Below are 19857 nucleotides of genomic sequence, written 5' to 3' on the forward strand. Positions count from 1 at the left end.
GACAAGAAACACAGAGAGCGCCAGGCCAGCCATGCCAGCCCCTTTAACAACAACATATTCAGCCACGGAGAGACAAGAAACACAGAGAGCGCCAGGCCAGCCATGCCAGCCCCTTTAACAACAACATATTCAGCCACACGGTGGCGAGTCCCCAGCGTACCTGATAGGGCAATCTTCCCTCTGCAGGGCCGTCCTTCTCGCCTCTCACAACTCACATCACTGTCAAAAGAGAAAAACACATCGACACCAACAAAAGTCTTTTTAAATAAGCAGTACTTCAAGTCTTTCACAAAGAGCTGAACTTTAAAATCAATACGTACCTATGGGTATTCATGACTAGCGTGAAGTATTTGGCTCAAAAGGCATTTCGTCAACAGCCATCTCGCTTCAGGGAGATGCAGAGGCACTGTCTTTTGAGTTTACATAAACTATTAAGCTTCCTGATAACGTGTACTGGTGCAACTATGATGGTGGCCTTGCTGATGCTCAGCACAACGGACAATATCGTCCCTGTTCCTGGAACTGCAATCGCAAAACCTACATTTCGAGTTCATTGGCTACACTGGCCTGAAGGGGTCAGGGGCTGCCCGAGTCATGCCGTGGGGCTGCTATCCCTGAGGCTGGAAAAAAACAAAACAACAACAACAACAACAAAAAAAACCCAGCTCACCTTACGCTATAATTTACATGCAGTTGGCATATCTCGTTTCCCGTAAGTTCCAAAGAACGAGCACACAACAGATTAATACGAGAGAACTGAAAGTGGAGAGGAAAAACGGCAAACCTCTTTCAAGGAAGTCCTGAGAAGAACGGCAACCTCCCTCCCAAAGTTGGGACTTCCTGTCACTCAAAATGGAGGGAGACGCCATTCGAGCTGAGGGATCATGCATTCAAGGCCAGCCTGTGCTACCTGTGAAGACTGTGTCCCACAAACCAAGCGAGGGAAGCCGAGATGGCTCAGTGGATAAAGGCATTTGCACTCAAACCTGGGGCCCCGAGTTTGATCTCCAGGACCCAGATCATGCCAAGAAAGAACAGATCCCTGCAAAGCTATGATATAAACTATACTATAAATCCAATTAACCATAACATTTTTCAGAATTAAGTCAGTCTAAAAAAAATATGAGAAAACTCAAACTTCACTTATTTTCAGTTTAAATACTCAAAAATGCTATTTTAGGTGCAAAAGTGGGGACGTTTTCCCATTTATCCAAATTAACCATGAAACGCTAAATATGGTTGTTTTATTACGTTAACGATATATGCGCTTGAAAGCTGCAATGGTCACATCGGCTCTGATTGCTGCAACTGGACTCAACCTGAGCAAAGAGCAAAGGTACGAAACGGTGTCCCTCATCCAAGCAAACCCGGTTTAGAAGACCTGTACATGCAATTTTTTCCTCAGAGCTGGGGATCAAACCTGGGGCCCATTGCTCTACCACTGAGTAACTTCCCAACCCCTAAATGTCGATTTAAGAGATAAACACATAAAAGGCAACTAGCTGCTTTTCACTAGCTTTCTGCCTGCAGGTACAGAGAATGAGCAACAGAGGGAGCCAATCTGCCACTCTGTGGCTCAAACATCTGTATGAAAATGCTCTGAGTAAACACAGCTCGGTCTGTGTTATTTTGTTCCATATGGGGGCTTTAAACAGCATTTCTTTGCCAAAATTGGTGCACTGGAACAATAAATAGCATAATGACAACAATATTTTACATTTTCTTAATGAAATAGTAACAGGGTTCTAAGTGGTATTCTGTCATTTGAAAGCATATTATAGAACCCTCCACCTTTTATGCAAATAAGTAAAAACTAAAACACTCAGAAACACATAGTGTAGAATTTAAAGCCACCCTAAAGCTATGACAAATGATGGTAAGAGACTCATGATACCCTAGATTATACCCCGAGTGTGATATAATCATCCCCTTTCCAGAGACACCAAACTATGGAAAATTGAAGAAATAAATTCAGCAGGTCTTTAAATAGGTTTCATTACAGAACTACTACAAGCACGGAATTTTTCCTTCCCATCTACGCCTTTTCTTCTTTTAACTTACAGTACGTAAGCAATAAAGTGGGAGACTGGAGTGTGAGGCTGGCAATCACATCCAACTCACAGAGTTATTTCGGCACTATTAAAAACTCACCATTATGTTGAATGACACACGTAATTAAATCCTATAAATGACTCTAATTAGCATTATTTTTTTACAAAGCCAAATAAAGCATTTCAGACTTTTAAGTTGAGAAGAGATGGAGCGGCTGGGGTGTGTGGGGGATGAAGGCGGGCAGAGGGACAGAGCTAGAATGTGAGCTCTGTGAGTGCGGAGGAGGATGCAGGGTGATGAGCGCCCCACCCAGAACAGCGCCTCACCTGGCCCAGGGGGCATCTGGGACTACCGCTGAGAAGGGCAGGCAGCCGCATCCTTGGAATGATGCGTGCAGCAGATCTGGAGCCAAGCTTTGGACTTTTCACCACTGCTTCCCTCAGTGAGTTGCTGTTTGTCTGACAGCACCCACAGAGAGCGAAGAGACACACCTAGTCAGCTCACACAGCTGCCCAACAAAGCAACAATTCTAATGCACGAGTCTGTGGAATTCTCTAAGGTGTCACACCAACAGGAGCCTGCAGTGTGAAGACAGATGTTTTGGCTCCATGGTTGAGCCTAGGCTTAGGGGGAAGATACACTAAGCCACTTGCTAACGTGACCAGAGTCTAACTTGCATTTCATGTGAAACAGTCATCCGAGACACTCTCTACACATCCCACCAGAGCCTTCATATCAACAAGAAAAACAAGATCTCCTGTAACATCCATCACCAGCACAGCCAGAAAACAGGCTGCCACAAATACCACTGTCTTTGGAAGACATGAAAGCCAGCTCCTGGAGACCTCGTCCCACAGAGTCAGGGAACCATTAGCTCACATTACACTAGCCTGGAAGAGATGAGAATGTGCATAAAGCTTGATAAAGCTTGTGGAATACAGTACTAGATCCTGGGTAGGGGGGAATGTACTTAGGTTCAACAATTGTTAATACTGTGGAGGAGACAGATGGGCGGTGGTGGTGCACACCTTCAATCCCAGCACTTGGGAGGCCGAGGCAGGCAGATTTCTGTGAATTCAAGGCCAGCCTGGTCTACAGAGCAAGGTCCAGGGCAGCCAAAGCTACACTGAGAAGCCCTGTTTCAAAAAACATACATATATATGGAGAGAGAGAGAGAGAGAGAGAGAGAGAGAGAGAGAGAGAGAGAGAGAGAGAGAGGAGAAGAGAGGCATGAAGTGGGAGAGAGGGCCTATGAAAGTTTGGCATGAAAATAAAAAGAAAGCAGCTAACCTTAAGAACCCCAAGAAATAACGTCATATCTAAGAACCAGAAAGCCAACTAACCAATGTCCTCAAAAGCATCATTATTGAAGGTATAATCTACTACTCTAAAAACAAAGCTCTATTGAGTAAGAAAGCAAGGAAGCCCTTCTAACAACATCCCACCAGGGTCTTGGTGCAGGGAAACACCACTAAACCATTATGAACAACCCTAACAATCTCCAAAAAAGAGACCCTCAGATCCACACACAGCCACTGGAGAGAGTCAGCTGATAAAAAAAAAATGTTCTAGCAACCACACCTCCAAAAGAGAGAAACAAAACTCGAACACCACAACGCTCCAGAATGAATTCCCGGCAGTTCAACAGGTCATTGCCGTGAGACCAAGGAGGTAAATGTGCTGGCAGGACCGGAAAACCCAAACGTTCCGAGGGGAGAATGAAGCAGAGGCAGCTGCACGGTGGGAAGGATGAGGAGCAGAACCAGAGGGAGTCGAGTCAGTTCCGAGATCAACACTGAAAAGCAAATTTGGGATGCAGCTGGCCAGAAGAAAAAGGACCGAAAGAAGAAAAATAATTGGGTGCTAAGAGATCACAAGGGACGGTCACGGAAGATGGGGCCAGGGTCCAACATCTGTGTAAGTGGTAAGAGTTCTTAAATAAGAAAAAAAAAAAAACCTAGATAATATTAACAGTTCATTTTCTTTTTTTTTTTTTTTTTTTTTTTTTGGTTTTTCGAGACAGGGTTTCTCTGTGTAGCTTTGCGCCTTTCCTGGAACTCACTTGGTAGTCCAGGCTGGCCTCGAACTCACAGAGATCCACCTGGCTCTGCCTCCCGAGTGCTGGGATTAAAGGCGTGCGCCACCACCGCCCGGCTCAGTTCATTTTCTAAAATAAACTTTTTCAGGAAATAAAAGAATCGTGTGCATGCGCGCGCGTGTGTGTGTGTGTGTGTGTGTGTGTGTGTGTGTGTGTGTGTATCCCTAACTAAGCCCAAGAGTCCATCTTACACACACATTCCACTTCAACACTGAAAACAAACAAAACAAAGACAAACACTACTTTCAGTCTCCAGGCAAAAAGGCCAAGCTGTTTACAACGGAAAGATAATTAAACATTAGTTAAAAAAAAAAAATACTAAGTCATGGAAGATTTTCAAGACTCACGGGAAGAAAATGTGGCCTGAAAGTTTTGCAACTGGGGACGCTGCCCTTTTAAGTAGCAATTCTAAGGGAAAATACTTGAAATACACAAGAATGTGCAGAGAAAGAAAACCACTCATTTGTGGAATTTACTAGCTCGTGACAGTATTGGACAGCACAATGTCCAGTGTCATTGGACAGCACAATGATAAGCAGTGAATGTTATACTGCTTAATCGCAGACTGAAATCTAGAGCTCAGGTGGAGATGACTGCTTTAATATATAAATATTATCCACGCTACCAAAGTAGAAATAGCACAACCCCCTTCTCAAGGCTCAGTCACCATCCAGAACTGGAAGGAGGAAAGACTGTTAAGGGTCAGAGGTCAGGGAGGACCAGAAACCAAACAGTGTCTTCTGGACACGACAGGACCCTGCACTCATGGTCTCACAGGAGCTATGGCTGCCTGCACAAGACCGACACAGGATCACGCCAGTCAGCATTCCAGCACGGAGTGGGAGGGGCTCCTGAGGCTCCCACTCCTAGCGGAGGAACTACTGGCAAATGATGCTTCTGGGGGAGGGAGAATCAGTTTTCTTCCAGGGTGTGGTCATGTGGGTCAACCATAGATGGTCACACCTATGCGAGTATGGAGTGAGGCGGTTATAAAAAAAAACAGACAAATCCAGGAGGGCCGAAGGAAGAATTTCAGCCAATGGGGACCGAAGGGAGAGCACCAAATAATCACTGTTTGCAAACCCTTCTGTTCTAAGTGATTTAAGTGAGGATTAGAGATGGATGAAAAAGCCACTGACTTTGAAGCTTATGGGATAATACCATACTCTGAAAGCCAAGCATGAAACTCGAGGCTGGTCGGAGTGGCTGGAGGTTTGTCTGACCAGGAACTGCACTCAGACTCCACTTACAAAAGGCAAAGAGAGGGGCTGGAGAGATGGCTCAGTGGTTAAGAGCACTGGCTGCTCTTCCAGAGGTCCTGAGTTCAATTCCCAGCAACCACATGGTGGCTCACAACCATCTGTAATGAGATCTGGTGCCCTCTTCTGGCTTGCAGGCGTACACGCAGGCAGAACATTGTATACATAATTAATAAATAAATCTTTTAAAAAAAAAACAAAGAGAGAAAAAGGTGACAAGAAGCTGAAGTTAGTCCCATTTGAAAGGGGCTGAGTCAGGTCTTGAGGAACAGGCCTAGAATCTAGCTGCTGGGAAGGCAGAGGCAGGGTCCCCCATTCAGGGTCCACCTGGACAACTCAGTGAGACCCTACTGCAAAATAAAAAGCAGAAAAAGAGCTGAATATGGGGCTTAATGGTAGAGAGCTTGTCTACCATGTGCAAGGCCATAGGTTCAATTCCACAGTGGTAGAGAGCTTATCTACCATACACAAGGCCATAGGTTTAATCCCACAGGGGTAGAGAGCTTATCTACCATACACAAGGCCATAGGTTTAATCCCACAGGGGTAGAGAGCTTATCTACCATACACAAGGCCATAGGTTTAATCCCACAGGGGTAGAGAGCTTAACTATCATACACAAGGCCATAGGTTCAATACCACAGTGGTAGAGAGCTTGCCTACCATGTACAAGGCCATAGGTTCAATCTCACAGTGGTAGGGAGCTTGCTGACCATGTGCAAGGCCATAGGTTCAATCCCATAGGGCCCCACAGTCAACTTCCAGCTGTAGTAAAGAAGATATGGAGAAGGCCCCAGGACAACTTAAGGCAACTACCAGACAAGTGCAGAATGTAGGATATTTAAAAGGTTTTAATGTCTAGACTCTTCAAAGCATGAATGAAAAGTGAATTTTAGAAAAGGGTAATTAATAGAAACCAAAGGGATGTAACCAGATGCACTACATGACACCAAATCAAATTTTAGCAAAAACAAACAGACAGAAAACCCCAACTATGAGAGATTTTGAGCAATTGGATAAGGGTGAATATAGAAAATTATTAACAATCTGCATATAATCATATTTTGACTATGCAGGAGAATGTTCTTGAAGATAGACATATGCCAAACTATCAAACTATTAAGGTGCGCGTGTCTCACTTGCAACTCATTTTCAAAGGCTTCAACAGAACAATGTGGAGAGAGAGAGAGAGAGAGAGAGAGAGAGAGAGAGAGAGAGAGAGAGAGAGAGAGAGAGAAGGCAGTGGATGAGCACCCATGCCACGAAATTAATGGCCAACTCAGCGAACACTTGCGGATGTTTATCTACGAGAGAGTTCAGGATGGAGAAGCGGTTCTTCCGAAGGCAGAAGTAGGCCCACTGGGACGTTGTGAGCAACAGTAGCCAGGGAGAACCCCGGAGCAGGAAAGGAAGCATCAAGGGGAAGCAGCCCACAGCTCACTGCTCTCAAAGTGAATCTTAATGTTCACTGTAGCTCAGAAAGGGAACAGGGCAAGTAGTCCCCTCCTCCCTGACTGCAGAGCGATGACCCTCTGCTTTCAGTTCCTTCAAGTGTGACATGAGCCCAGCACTACTCCAGTAGACATAAATGCAGTCGACGCACATGGCGCAGGGGGCCTGCAGCCCTGGTTTTTCAAGGCTTTAACACGGTGAGACAACCTGGTTGTTTTCATCAGCCATCAGTGGCGGTTTATGAAACAGAACACGGTAAGTGAAGGCTCAGTAATAAGGCCCAGGGAAACTCATTTCAGGGGCTGGGGAGATTGCTCAGCAGAGAGCAGGTACTGTTATTCTTGCAGAGGGCCTGAGTCTGGTTCCCAGCACCCATGCTGGGTGGCTCACAACAGCCTGTAATTCCAGCTCCAGGGGACCTGGTACCGTTTTCTGGTCATCAAGGTCACCCATACTCATGTATGCACTCACACCTACACATAATTAAAAATAAACTTTAAAAAAAAAGTAATTTCATGCCAGGCATGGTGGCACACATCTGTAATCTCTGCACTGGGGAGGCAGAGGCAGGTGGGATGCCATGAGTTCAAGGCCAGCCTGGTCTACACAGCAGGTTCTAGGCCAGCCCGGTTTACACACTGAGGTCCTGTCTTAACAAAACACACAAAAGCTATTTCATTATTAGAACTAGATCAAGATCATTGCTGTTTCTGTGGCTCCCTGTCTTAACCATCTGTCTTCAGAGTGGCCATTTCTACTATTTTGCTCATAGTCCTCTGCTTCCATACAATCTCCCCCAAATACTACTATATCATGGATTCTTTTTGCTTAAAATGGTTAAGAGGAAATTTTAAAAAAAGATGCACGTTAAACCTTGTAATCACGTGACAGGGTTGAGAGGTAGAAGGATACAAGGGTGGTTTCAGGTTGGAAGCAGGGGGGTGGTACAGAGCCTTTGAAGTCTTCAGGTCCCTGACCTAGCTCTGGGAGCACTATGCGCCCTGGGCAGGCTCACAGTCCTGGTTTCCAGACTTTTAGTGAAGACGGGCAGCACAATGCCCAGCGGTCAATCCCACACCTCACCGCTATAGCAGTCTAGGTCTTCTGCCAATAAACCCAACATAGCTCATCAAACAAGCGCATCTCTTCCAGGTCCTCTTAGCTTCACTCTAGGCTCACATTAGCTATTTTTTTGGGGGGAGCAGCTGGTGGGACTGTTTCCTTCAGTCCACAAGATCCAGTTCACATCGGATGTTCCTCAGCCACACCCACTGCTCTCTGATTTGATTCTGCTCTGAAAAAAAGATGTAGAGCAGTGGTTCTCAACCCGTGGGTCGTGGCTCCCCCAAACCATCAGAAAACACAGATATTTATATTATAATTTATAGTAGTAGCAAAATTACAGTTATGAATTAGCAGTGAAAATAATTCTACGGTTGGAGGTCACCACAACATGAGGAACTGTATTAAAAGGGTCGCAGCATTGGGAAGGTTGAGAACCACTGCTCTAGAGTAACAGTATAATAATTCTTGACATTTTATTGTGAAGTTTTAGAAGAGTTAGATCAGTGTCTTTCTCATTAAAATGGTATTTTAACTGACGGTAATATATATTACATATGTATGTAAGCATACATGAAAGCATTTTTCTCTCCCTCAGAGACTACACAAACTAAGGAATAGATACCGGCATCTAAAGGCAACACGTTTGCTCCAGATCCTTCCGTTGCCCTGGGACGACATACTGTCACACTGCACTCTTCTGACAGGGACATCTGAGCACAGTGCTTACCGAGTTCACTGCCACTGGCAGGAGCTGGGTGAACCTGGCTGATCAAAGGGTGGAGTCTACGTCATTTTCTCCAAGGAAGTAAAGACGCTATGGGAGGACTCTCGACCAGCTTCACAATGACTTCTATCCAACAGGGAGGCAAGTACTATAATACCCATTATAGTTGGTCAGTGGCCTCAAGCTGCCTCTGCACATACAGAGGGAAACTGGAAATCGGTGGATCACACAGGATAGTCAGGAATCATTGTAAATCCCAGGAAATATCAGGAAAGAGTTACAATGCTTTCATATGAATGATGAAAATGTAAACTAGGTACATGCATAGAAAAGAAGATATTTTTACTAGTGAGGAAAAAAACCCCAGAAATGTGGACATATTTTTAGTTAAGAGTCTCGATTCCCCTGCCCCAGCTTTGCTATATAAATCTACCATGGACTAGGCTTTCTTGATATCTTTATAAGTCATCGACTCCAGAAAAGCTATGCCAAGTTAACAATATGCTGAACTCACAATTGATCACAAACGCTTAAGGAGTAGTAAACAGTCCCAGAAGACTCTCCCAGAACTAGAGAAACAATCAAACAGTGAATGCCTGGTCTCACACTCTCTTAAACCAAAGCGTCTCAAATTTTGCTGTTTAAATGATCCCTTGCCATCAAAAAAATCCTCATCAAAACGGAGGAGTCTATAACCCAAACTTTACCCTATTCTAGATGCTCAAGCTTTGTCTTAAAAATATTCTGCTCTGCCATGTGCTGTCAGCATAACTCTGGCATAGCTCCCGATTCATAAGCACATCCTCTCGGTGACCTATGACCGGGGTTAGGAACATCAGCCTCCAAATACTTTCCTAGATGATGACAATGGGATATTTTTATTAGTAATGCTGGGGCATAGAATGCAGAGAATAGGAGATTTGCTGAGTACTAAAGCATCCCATTGGGTGTATGTCTATAACCCCACATAGAGGCATCATTACTTCATCACACCATAATGCACCTGCAACACAAGATTGAGGCACGAAGGTTCCAGCACCCTCAGTAAGGTAGGCCAGTGACAAACGAGCCACTTTGTATCTAGATATCTACTGTATCACAACCCTGTTCCTGTTTTACTTTTATAGAAACCTGTCCGACCTGTCCATATCTTACTTTTAAGGAATTTAATGGACACAGTGCCCCACCCAGTGACCACTAGAGCACAGACAGACTTCTCACTGGTACCAGAACTACAAACAACATGGGTGATTAACGCTATTCTAAGAGCCCCTGAAATCTAGCCTCTAAAGTGAGTCTACCCAAGGTCCAGAAAAGAGCTGGCATTGTCTGTGGGATAGGATACTACGTGATACACAAATGTTCTACCTGCTCCACAAGGGCCACGTGGAGCAACAGAGACCTCAGGGCCAGAAACGAAGCAGCAAGCCCTGACTGGAACTAGTTGGCAGCGCTTCTGAGGACACCACTCCCTTCTGTGGAACTTGCTCACCATAGGAAGGGCTGTGCTTGTCTATTTTAAGTTTCCTTCCATTTGTATGTTGACAATCTGTGGCCCACTCAATTCAACTGATCTCAGTTGCTATTATTTTTGGGATAAATAGACATCTATAAGCAATTAGCATTATATGTGTGTTTCTAAGCAATTAATTTTTTTAAAGAGTTATTTTTATTTTAGATGTATGGGTGTTGTGTGAGCATGTATGTATGTGAACCATGTCCATGCTGGGAGCCCAGAGGAAGCCAGAAGAGGGCATAGGTTCCTCTAGTACTCGAGTTACTGATGGTTGTGAGCAGCCAGTGCTCTTAACTACTAAGCCGCCTCTCTAGCACCAGCAATTAAATTCTTAAAGACACTTTTCTGTGTATTCCACTCTCTCTCCATCTCTGTCCTTTCTTCTTAAAACACTCCCCAGTCTTGGGCTGGAGAGGTGGCTCAGTGGCTAAGGGCATTCGTTGGTCTTCCAGAGGACCCGAGTTCAGTTCCCAGCACCCACATCAGGCAGTTGACAACTGTCTGCTCTAACACTGGCTTCAGGGGATTCAACACCTTTGGCTTCCATGTCCACATCCACATACTCGGGCACATATACGTGTGTACACACACACACACACACACACACAGGCTCCTATATACGATTAAATTTAATAAAAAATAAATAAATCTTAGGGCTGGAGAGATGGTTCAGAGGTTAAGAGCACTGACTGCTCTTCCAGAGGTCCTGAGTTCAATTCCCAGCAACCACATGGTGGCTCACAACCATCTGTAATGAGATCTGGTGCCCTCTTCTGGCCTGCAGGCACACATGCTGTATGCATAATAAATAAATAAATCTTTAGGGGGTTGGGGATTTAGCTCAGTGGTAGAGCGCAAGGCCCTGGGTTCGGTCCTCAGCTCTGGAAACAAAACAAAACAAAACAAAAAAAAAAAAAAAACACTCCCCAGTCTTTGCTCTTAAAACACTTTCACTTTAGAGTACCATGCTAAGTAGAGAACTGTTCAACAGGAGTTGCTGTTCCGTGAGTTCACCTTGGGCTCTGCTGTCCACACAACCGTTACGTCGGCTTGCACTTCTATGTTGGCCTTTAAAAGGTTTGGTGACCTGACATTTTTTTACTTACACTTAAATTACACTGTGTCTTCTGTTCAAATACCGAAGCACGTTAAAGAGTAGGTATGCTACAGCACTAACCGGCTTCCAGGTCGATTCGCAATCTGTTCTTCTAACTTCTGGAGCTCCGCCGTGTAGGCCTCTATCCGGGCATTGCACACCAGGAGGTTCTTGACTGCGTGTAAAACCTGGTCTTTTTTTGTAGTCAGGGAGAGCAGCTTCCATATCCCTTCTCGCATTCGGATTTCTAAGTCTATTTTTTCTCGGATGTTGCAGCCCTAAAATAGAGAAGCATTTGTATGAGGTAGCAATAGTCTAGAACTACACTGAAGACAGGCAATGGGAAATGCACTAGATATCGCTTATTTTCATACCATTCTGAGAACGAAACAAAGTTTTTGACTTGTCACTCTATAAAAATACAGAAATTCTTTCCAACATACTGGCTAAACAAAACAGAATCAAAGATGAGAAAAACAAAGCCACTATAAACTCCATTAGCTTAATAGAGTTCTCAACATTCATGTTTCCCCAGAACCCTAGAATGCGCCCTTATTTGGACACAGTATTTTACACGTTATTAATTAAAATGGGGTCACACTGGATTAGAATGGGTCTCAAATCTTAATGAGGCCATGTAAAGACACAGACTCAGAGAGAAGGACACAAAAAGACAGAAAAAGATACAGACACACACAGAGGCCACGCAAAGACACAGACACACAGAGGCCACATAAAGACACAGACACACACAGAGGCCACACAAAGACACAGACACACACAGAGGCCACATAAAGACACAGACACACACAGAGGTCACATAAAGACAGACATACACAGAGGCCACATAAAGACACAGATACACAGAGGCCACATAAAGACACAGACACACACAGAGGCCACATAAAGACACAGACACACACAGAGGTCACATAAAGACAGACATACACAGAGGCCACATAAAGACACAGATACACAGAGGCCACATAAAGACACAGACACACACAGAGGCCACATAAAGACATAGGCACACAGAGACAGTGACAAGAGGACACACACACGGGATTGGTTGTATGAAGACACACAGAGAGCAGGCCCTATGATGACAGACACACGAGGAGACCATGTGAGGACAGAGATGGAACGCAGCAGGTTAATGACAGCAGCCAGAACCTGGAAGAGCCAAGGGAAGGGCCTGAAGAGGGGGATGGTGCTGTCAACACACTGACTTCTGACTTCTGGCCGCCAGATCCGGAGGAGGACATGTTGGTCAGTTGTTACGTTTGTTATGGTAGCCTTAGGAAATGTCCACTAAGCAGCTGGAGAAATGATGGTTCAGCAATTAAGGATGCTTGCTGCTTTTACAGTGGGCCAGAGTTCAGTCCCCAGCACACACACCTGGCAGTTCAAAATTGCCTGTGACTTTAGCTCCAGGGGAACCAACACCCTCTTTGTTCCATACACGTGCACTTACACACAACCTACACACACAAATAAAAACATTTTTTAAGTATACAATAACAACTGTGAGTCCCAGACTACACACATACACAGATCATGCGTGCTACAGGAGGTTCGGATATGGCTGAAGGACACTGAATTCACCAAGGAAAAGCTTTCTGAGCAGACAGCTGAATAAAGGAACCGAGGTTCACCAGCAGAGAGGACTGGGCTGGTCATCACAGTCAACAGTGGAAACAAAACTCAGAAGCCAAGGTTAGAAGCTCCGTGCCTGGAAAATGCCAGAGGCCTCGGCTGCTGGGACAGAGATTCGGCTCTGGGCCAGCTTATTTCGGAGTCTCCAAGAAATTTCTTTGTAGTTTAGTTCTGGTTCTAGGTCTTTTGTTCCGTTTAATGACAATGTAATGGGCTCATTCAATACATGAGTCTCATTCATATCATTAAGAGTTTATAAACAAGATGCACAGCTCTCAAGTTACGCACAGCAACTCTGTAAATACTGTACGTCACCAAGGCCCTCTGCACGTGCAAGCACGTAACTCGTGTGTGTCTAGTTCTAAAACTTAAGTGACGATCCTGGCTTCGGCAGTAAAAGCTATTACTTCCTTCCTGCACCAATACATCAACTTAAAAATGTCAAGAGACTCTAATGATAAAAGTGCCGAATATTAAAAAGACAATCATTCCAAAAGGAAGAGAAAACGCCAGTTAGGAGAGTTGACAGTTTCTGACGGTCACCCCCAAAAGCCAACTGCTAGATGGCTTGATTTGACTCTCCAAGATGAATCAGCTGAGATATTCACCCCAGAGGACAGATCCGATTAATCCTCACCTTCCGTCATCACCTCAAAGACTCGTCAAGTAGTGCACGCTGACTTAGGCTGGGGCACCGTATAAACGCTGTCCCGGGCCGGTATCCTTTCTTTGCACGTGACCGCATTTCCCCAACTCTTAAGTCACCAGTGTATCACTCGTTAGCCCAATGACTATTTCTCTTTTCACGTCATCCGCAGTTCATTATAAGAACCATCTACGTGACCCACATGTCTGCAGTAATAAACGGTGGCGGGCTGGTTAGCGCCAGCAAGTGCACGCTGGGATGAGCTGCTTTACCCCACAGCGCAAATACAAATAAATGCCATCTGCTGCCTCGAAATTCAGCGCTGCCTTTTAAACGCAGCAATGAGGCAGTTGACTGAACTGGCGCAGAGGTTCTGAAAGCTGGCTACATCTGAGAATCCACTGAGGTACAGAGAAAGAGCCTGATTAAAGTACCTGACCCCAATAAATCAGGGTCTATGGAGGCAGGACTGGGCATTTTTTTAAGTTCCTCTAGCACCATGTTTCTCAACCTGTGGGTCGCAACCCCTGGTGTGTGAGGGGGGAGGTCACATATCAGATCTCCTGCATATCACATATTTACATGATGATTCTTTTTTTTTTAAATTTATTTATTTATTATGTATACAGAAGAGGGTGCCAGATCTCATTATAGATGGTTGTGAGCCACCATGTGGTTGCTGGGAATTGAACTCAGGACCTCTGGAAGAGCAGTCAGTGCTCTTAACCTCTGAGCCATCTCTCCAGCCCTACATGATGATTCTTAACAGTGGCAAAATTAGAGTTTTGAAGCAGCAATGAAATAATCTTACGGTTGGGGGTCACTACAACATGAGGAACTGTATGAAAGGGTCGCAGCATCAGGAAGGTTGGGAACCACTGGTCTAGTGCTTTACTGGCTCAGACGAACATCTATTGTGGGACAGTGAGATCCAGCAATCTTAAAATTGCAACAACCAGAAGGAACCAGCAGGGGGCCACAGCCACACTACACACGAGCCTGGACTCCAGGGTGTCCAGCTGATCAAGGAGGGGAGCCTTCTCCAGGCTTCACCAGTTGAAACGGACTCCCGAAATGACAGGGGCTTGGGAAACAGTAGCGCGAAGGACCCTAAAGCCTTAAAACAAAACGAACAAACGCTTATCCGTGCGATTAAGTTGATGTTCACCAAGGGAATGAGGCATGCGTGGCAGTTATGACGACAATGTCGTCCTTTACAGCAGGAGTTAGCGAACTATAGCCTGGTGGGTGCCCGCTTTTGTAAATAAAGTTGCACTGAATCACACGAGCGCATAAATGCAGTCCTACTGAATCACTCTGTCTCATCCTGGCGGTGGCTACTTTCCAACTACAATGGGTCAAGGTGGGACAGTTAAAGGCTGTGGTCAGCAAAATGGAAAATATTTACCGTGTGCCCTTTTACCCCCACTGCAGCGAATCCACACTGTAGACTTGGACCCTGCCTCCTTCGCCTTGGCTCGTCAAGCAGATGGAAAAGGGCTGTCTCAGCGGGGCGAACTAACTGCTAAGTGTATGTACACATCGTCTTTGCACACACTCAGTTGACGGTGTCCACGGCGGCAGCAATCTTATGCTTCCCACACAACTTGTTAGCACACGTCCGTGAAGAAGGAAACCTCTGACCAATGCTAACCAGCCTTAGCCTAGCAATGGTTTATAGAGCCCAAGGACTAGTCTTTTTTGAGTAGGTGTACATGGTACTGCTGGGGAGAAACTGATGTCTGGGGTGATCCTGTGAGAATAAAGATCACGAGAGGAAGGGCATCTGCTGAGCATGCAGTGATGCTGACTGTCTTCCAAGAGGACTGAGGAATTTAAATCATCATGGTTAATGCCTGGGCCCGAAGGGCACAGCCAGGCAGAGTAAAGGATGACCATGGCCAATGAGACAAGCTGCTCCATATGCATCCTGCTGGAGTGTCATTGGAAAGCAAGTCCCCGAGAAGAGTGGGGCTGGTCATCCTCTTTTCCAGAGTTCCATTTTCTGAATAAGGGCATGCGTATAATCAGGTCACACAGAAACTCACATCGCTGTCCTGATAAATCTTTAAAGTTAGCAGCGAAGATGGAGTGGGCAGAGCCAAGCTAGAAACAGAAACGTTGGACCCTATAAAAGCAGAACATAAGGGCTGGAGAGACGGCTCAGCAGTGAGGAGTGCTTGTTTCTCCCAGAGGGTAGGAGTTCGGCTGGCAGAACCCACAACGTGCAGCTCACAACCACCTATGACTCCAGCTCTAGGGGAGCCAACACCTTCTCCTGGCCTCCCAGGGGCCCCACACACATGTGCATACACACACACATATATGGACATAAATAAAAATAAACCTTTAAGATACATAAAAGTAGAAACGGGGAGGTAGGGAGATGGCTCGCTGTGAGAGCATGGGGACCTGAGTTCAGCCACAGAAAAGCCAGGCACCACGGTGTGCCCCTGTAACCCCAGTGCCAGGGAGGAGAAGACACAGATCCTGGGCTTACTGGCAATCAGGCTAGCAGAAATGGAAAGTTCCAGGTTCAGTAGAAGATTCCTTCTGTCTCTGTGTCCCGCTCTGTCTTTCTCTCTCTCTCTCTCTCTCTCTCTCTCTCTCTCTCTCTCTCTCTCTCTCTCTCTCTCTCACACACACACACACACACACACACACACACACAGAGCCAGGAATAGTGGCCCACACCTTTAATCTCGGCACAGGGGAGGCAGAGGCAGGTAGATCTCTGTGATTTCAGTTCAGCTTTCTCTACATACTGAATTTCAGGCCAGCCAGGGACTACATGGTGAAACCTTGTCTTGAAAGAAAAAATCAGCAACAAAACAGTGGAGAACAATAAAAGAACTGAAGCTGACCTCTGACCTCCATGTGTGTGCACAGACAAGTGTAACTCTACACATCTGTGTGCACAAAGTGTAACTCTACACATGTGTGTGCACAGACAAGCGTAACTCTACACCTGTGAACCCACACAGGGAAGAGAGATTAGAGCTAGTTCAGCAGTACATTGTATCCCTAGAAGGCACAGGGTCCTAAATTTGATCTCTACTGCCACAGAAAAGCCAAGATTACAAAGCAGGCCATCTAGATTATGGAGAAGAGATGTCTGACAGGTTTTACAGCTAGAACAGCACAAAGACAGAGAATGGCCTCATCGTTGATCCTAAGAAGTGACTTTGAAAATTGAAAGCAGGGATGGGGGGCTTCGTAAAACAAGAGAGAAATAATCCATAAGTAATTCTGACTGAAATTACAACCCACCTAACAACTGTAACTAAGCCATGTTGGCAAAGAGACCAAGGGGAAGATAAAGAAAATTAAAAGCAGCTTATCTAGAGTATGTTTACTTTTAAAAACATTTTATTTATTATTGTCATTATGAGAGAGAGAGAGAGAGAGAGAGAGAGAGAGAGAGAGAGAGAGTGTGTGTGTGTGTGTGTGTGTGTGTGTGTGTGTGTGTGTGTGTGTAGGTGTGCATATACAGATACTTGCAGTACCATGGCATTCATGTGGGGGCCAGACAGCAACTTTGGGGAGCCAGTTTTCTCCCTTCACCACAGGTCCCAGAGATCAGCTTAAGTCACCACCTCGTAGAGCGAGCACGTTTACCCCGGCGCTATCTCACCAGCCCTAACCTCTGTTTCTGAACAAAATTCCACGCACTGAAGAACTGTTTATGTAAGAAATGGTTAATAACAAAATTCCACGCACTGAAGATCTGTTTATATAAGAAATTGTTTTGACACTAACCAGTCTAGAGAATTGAGGATAGAAATCTCATTCACGTTCTGAAAACACTTTACAGGGGCAAAATGCTTCTTCTCAAACTTTATGCGTACTGGTGCTTTTTGCAGGAGCTTAAGCTTTACAAGGAAGGGTTAGGCGACTGCCTCAGCTGCTCAGAGGACAGGTCAAGTGTTGTTAGTCCTGTCCCTTAGATAGAGAGGCTATCAAATCCAAGACCTTCCTAAGACAGACACTTCAGCCATTCTGTGACCGTGGAGACCGGACTCAGAGCAACCCGTGGGTTCTCGGGAATTGCACAGCAGAGTGTGATTTGACCTGAATCTCACTCCAAAACCAACGTGCTATTCCCAGACACTTCCAAGGTTGGAGCAGAGCTCAAAGGACCGAACCTCTGGCTTCATCCTATTATTAGATCATAGATTTCATTTTGGGGTGGGGGTAGGGGACACATACCAAATAAAAAGTCAGTGTTAGTCAAGTATAAAAATTCTCTTCCTGGCCGGGCGGTGGTGGCGCACGCCTTTAATCCCAGCACTCGGGAGGCAGAGCCAGGTGGATCTCTGTGAGTTCGAGGCCAGCCTGGGCTACCAAGTGAGTCCCAGGAAAGGCGCAAAGCTACACAGAGAAACCCTGTCTCGAAAAACCAAAAATAAAAAAAAAAAAAAAATTCTCTTCCTGACTCAATATTCCTGTGAAGTTGAAACCTGTTACTATTTTGCTGTTTATCTTCAAAGACCCAAACAAAAACTAATTCTGCATTTTATTTTGATATTATAATGCTCAGAAATTACTAACAATTATATCTTACTATATTAATATAAACCAGTCTTACCATATTTTCTATATGTAATATTCAAGTAGCGCACACACACACACACACACACACACACACACACACACACACACGCGCGCGCGCGCCATTTTCCTTACAAACAGCCACGCTTTGTTATTCTCCTTTCTCTTCTGCACTATTCTTAAATGTCGCTACAGCACACACTAATAAACACATTTGGACTTGGACTACCACACCAGCACTCACATGATCCCTACAAGAAAGCTACACAGAGAAACCCTGTCTCGAAAAACCAAAAATAAAAAAAAAAAAATTCTCTTCCTGACTCAATATTCCTGTGAAGTTGAAACCTGATCTTATTACAGATCTTATTACAGTTCACTAAAAATCAAGTCTGTGTCAGTTGACAGAGTGCTTGTCTAGAATGCACAAGGCACTGGGTTTGACTCTGGCTCCTCATCAGTCAGGCGGGGTGGGGCACTCAAATAATATCCACACTAGGGAGGTGGACACAAGAGGAGCTTCAGGAGTTCAAGGTTATCCTTGGAATATGCAAACAGGACAGCTGAAAATACGTAACAAAATAAGAAGAAATAATTTACAGGAGATTTGAAAGTTTGGTGAATGTTAGTAGAAAACAGCACCTGTTACTACCAATACGGTTCGCACAATGACTCAAAGCCTGCTCAACTTTTCAGAGAATTACAGAGGAATTACTTCCTAACAATGCCTTATCTGCTAAGGAAATTCTATGCAACAGCAGTCTTCCAGTCTTGACCCACAAATCTGGCAACTGTATATAGTGCAAATTACTATACTTCAGAAGCCGGTAAAAGAAGGTGAAAATTAAAATGGAAGTGAAGATGTAGCTTGAAAGGCATTTGAGTTTTCTTTTAATTAAAAAAAGGCTAAAAGTAATGAACAGGAAGTATACTTTTAACACTTGACTAACTGATGTGGCCAAGAAATATTCTTTCTCTACTACGCTAAGTAAAAAAGGCTTGAACTCATTTTACGTGACTAAAAAACACTGAATTTGTCTGCAATTCAGTGTCCTCCCTTTTTCCTAGCATTTGTGCAAGAATCCTCGTTTAAACTTCTATCTTCCCGTAAAGCTAAGAACATGCCTTTTGAGCGTCCACCCCGCCGCCCGCCCCCCTCCAGTTTGATGCACGCCCACACCATTAGATGCACAGCGGTGCGGGACGAGGAAGCGCTGGTAGCAACCCCGGCACCCGCTCCCCAGCTACCACCTCGGCTTTGCAAGCCTGAGGAGGACCCGCAGGTGAGCAGGGCCCCGGTGTCCTTCTCCAGCCCCGGCCTCAGTCTCCTCCTGGGGTGCAGCCTAGAGGCGTGCAAAGCCACGGAGCACGCTCGGGCTCCCGATCTCTCTCCAGGCTGCAGCTCGCCAGTCCCCGGCCTCGCTCACCTGCTGCGCCGGGAGGCCCCTCAGCAGCCGCCCCTCCATGCCGGTGCAAGTCCGGGAACGATTTGAAAAGCGCGCCCCGGGCTGCAGCTGCAGACCGCACCAACCGCCCGGCCGTACCAAGTCCGGGCTGCGGGGGAAACCCAGGCTGCGACGCCGCGCACGCGCACTTCAGGCGTTGCGGCCACCGCCGACGGAAGACCCGAGGGCTCTGAACAGACCCACGGCAACAGCTGGCCTTAAGCGCGGGCGGGGGGGCATGGGCGGGGCCAAGAAGAGTGGTGGGCGGGGTCTGAGCACAGCGTGCCCGCCCGGGTGG

The 19857-nt window shown here is 45.7% G+C and overlaps 1 protein-coding gene across 2 annotated transcripts in view; it reads right to left on the minus strand.

The window, feature by feature from the left end:
• The window catches only part of Rtkn2 (rhotekin 2), a 67581-nt gene extending 47792 nt beyond the window's left edge, over positions 1–19789 (minus strand). The window contains exons 1-3 of one of the 2 annotated variants that reach the window (XM_052744797.1): positions 19542–19789; positions 11343–11539; positions 161–219 (exon numbers count right to left, since the gene is read on the minus strand). In XM_052744797.1, the coding sequence (XP_052600757.1) occupies positions 161–219; positions 11343–11539; positions 19542–19580 (295 nt within the window). In that variant the 5' untranslated portion in view covers positions 19581–19789. Of the gene's footprint in view, positions 1–160; positions 220–11342; positions 11540–19541 lie in introns of those variants that run through there. The other variant, XM_052744798.1, reaches the window with a different exon arrangement.
• Positions 19790–19857: the final 68 nt, after the last annotated feature.

Source organism: Peromyscus californicus, unplaced genomic scaffold, assembly GCF_007827085.1.
Source record: "Peromyscus californicus insignis strain IS unplaced genomic scaffold, ASM782708v3 Scaffold_19__1_contigs__length_69161282, whole genome shotgun sequence".
Lineage (NCBI taxonomy): Eukaryota > Metazoa > Chordata > Mammalia > Rodentia > Cricetidae > Peromyscus > Peromyscus californicus.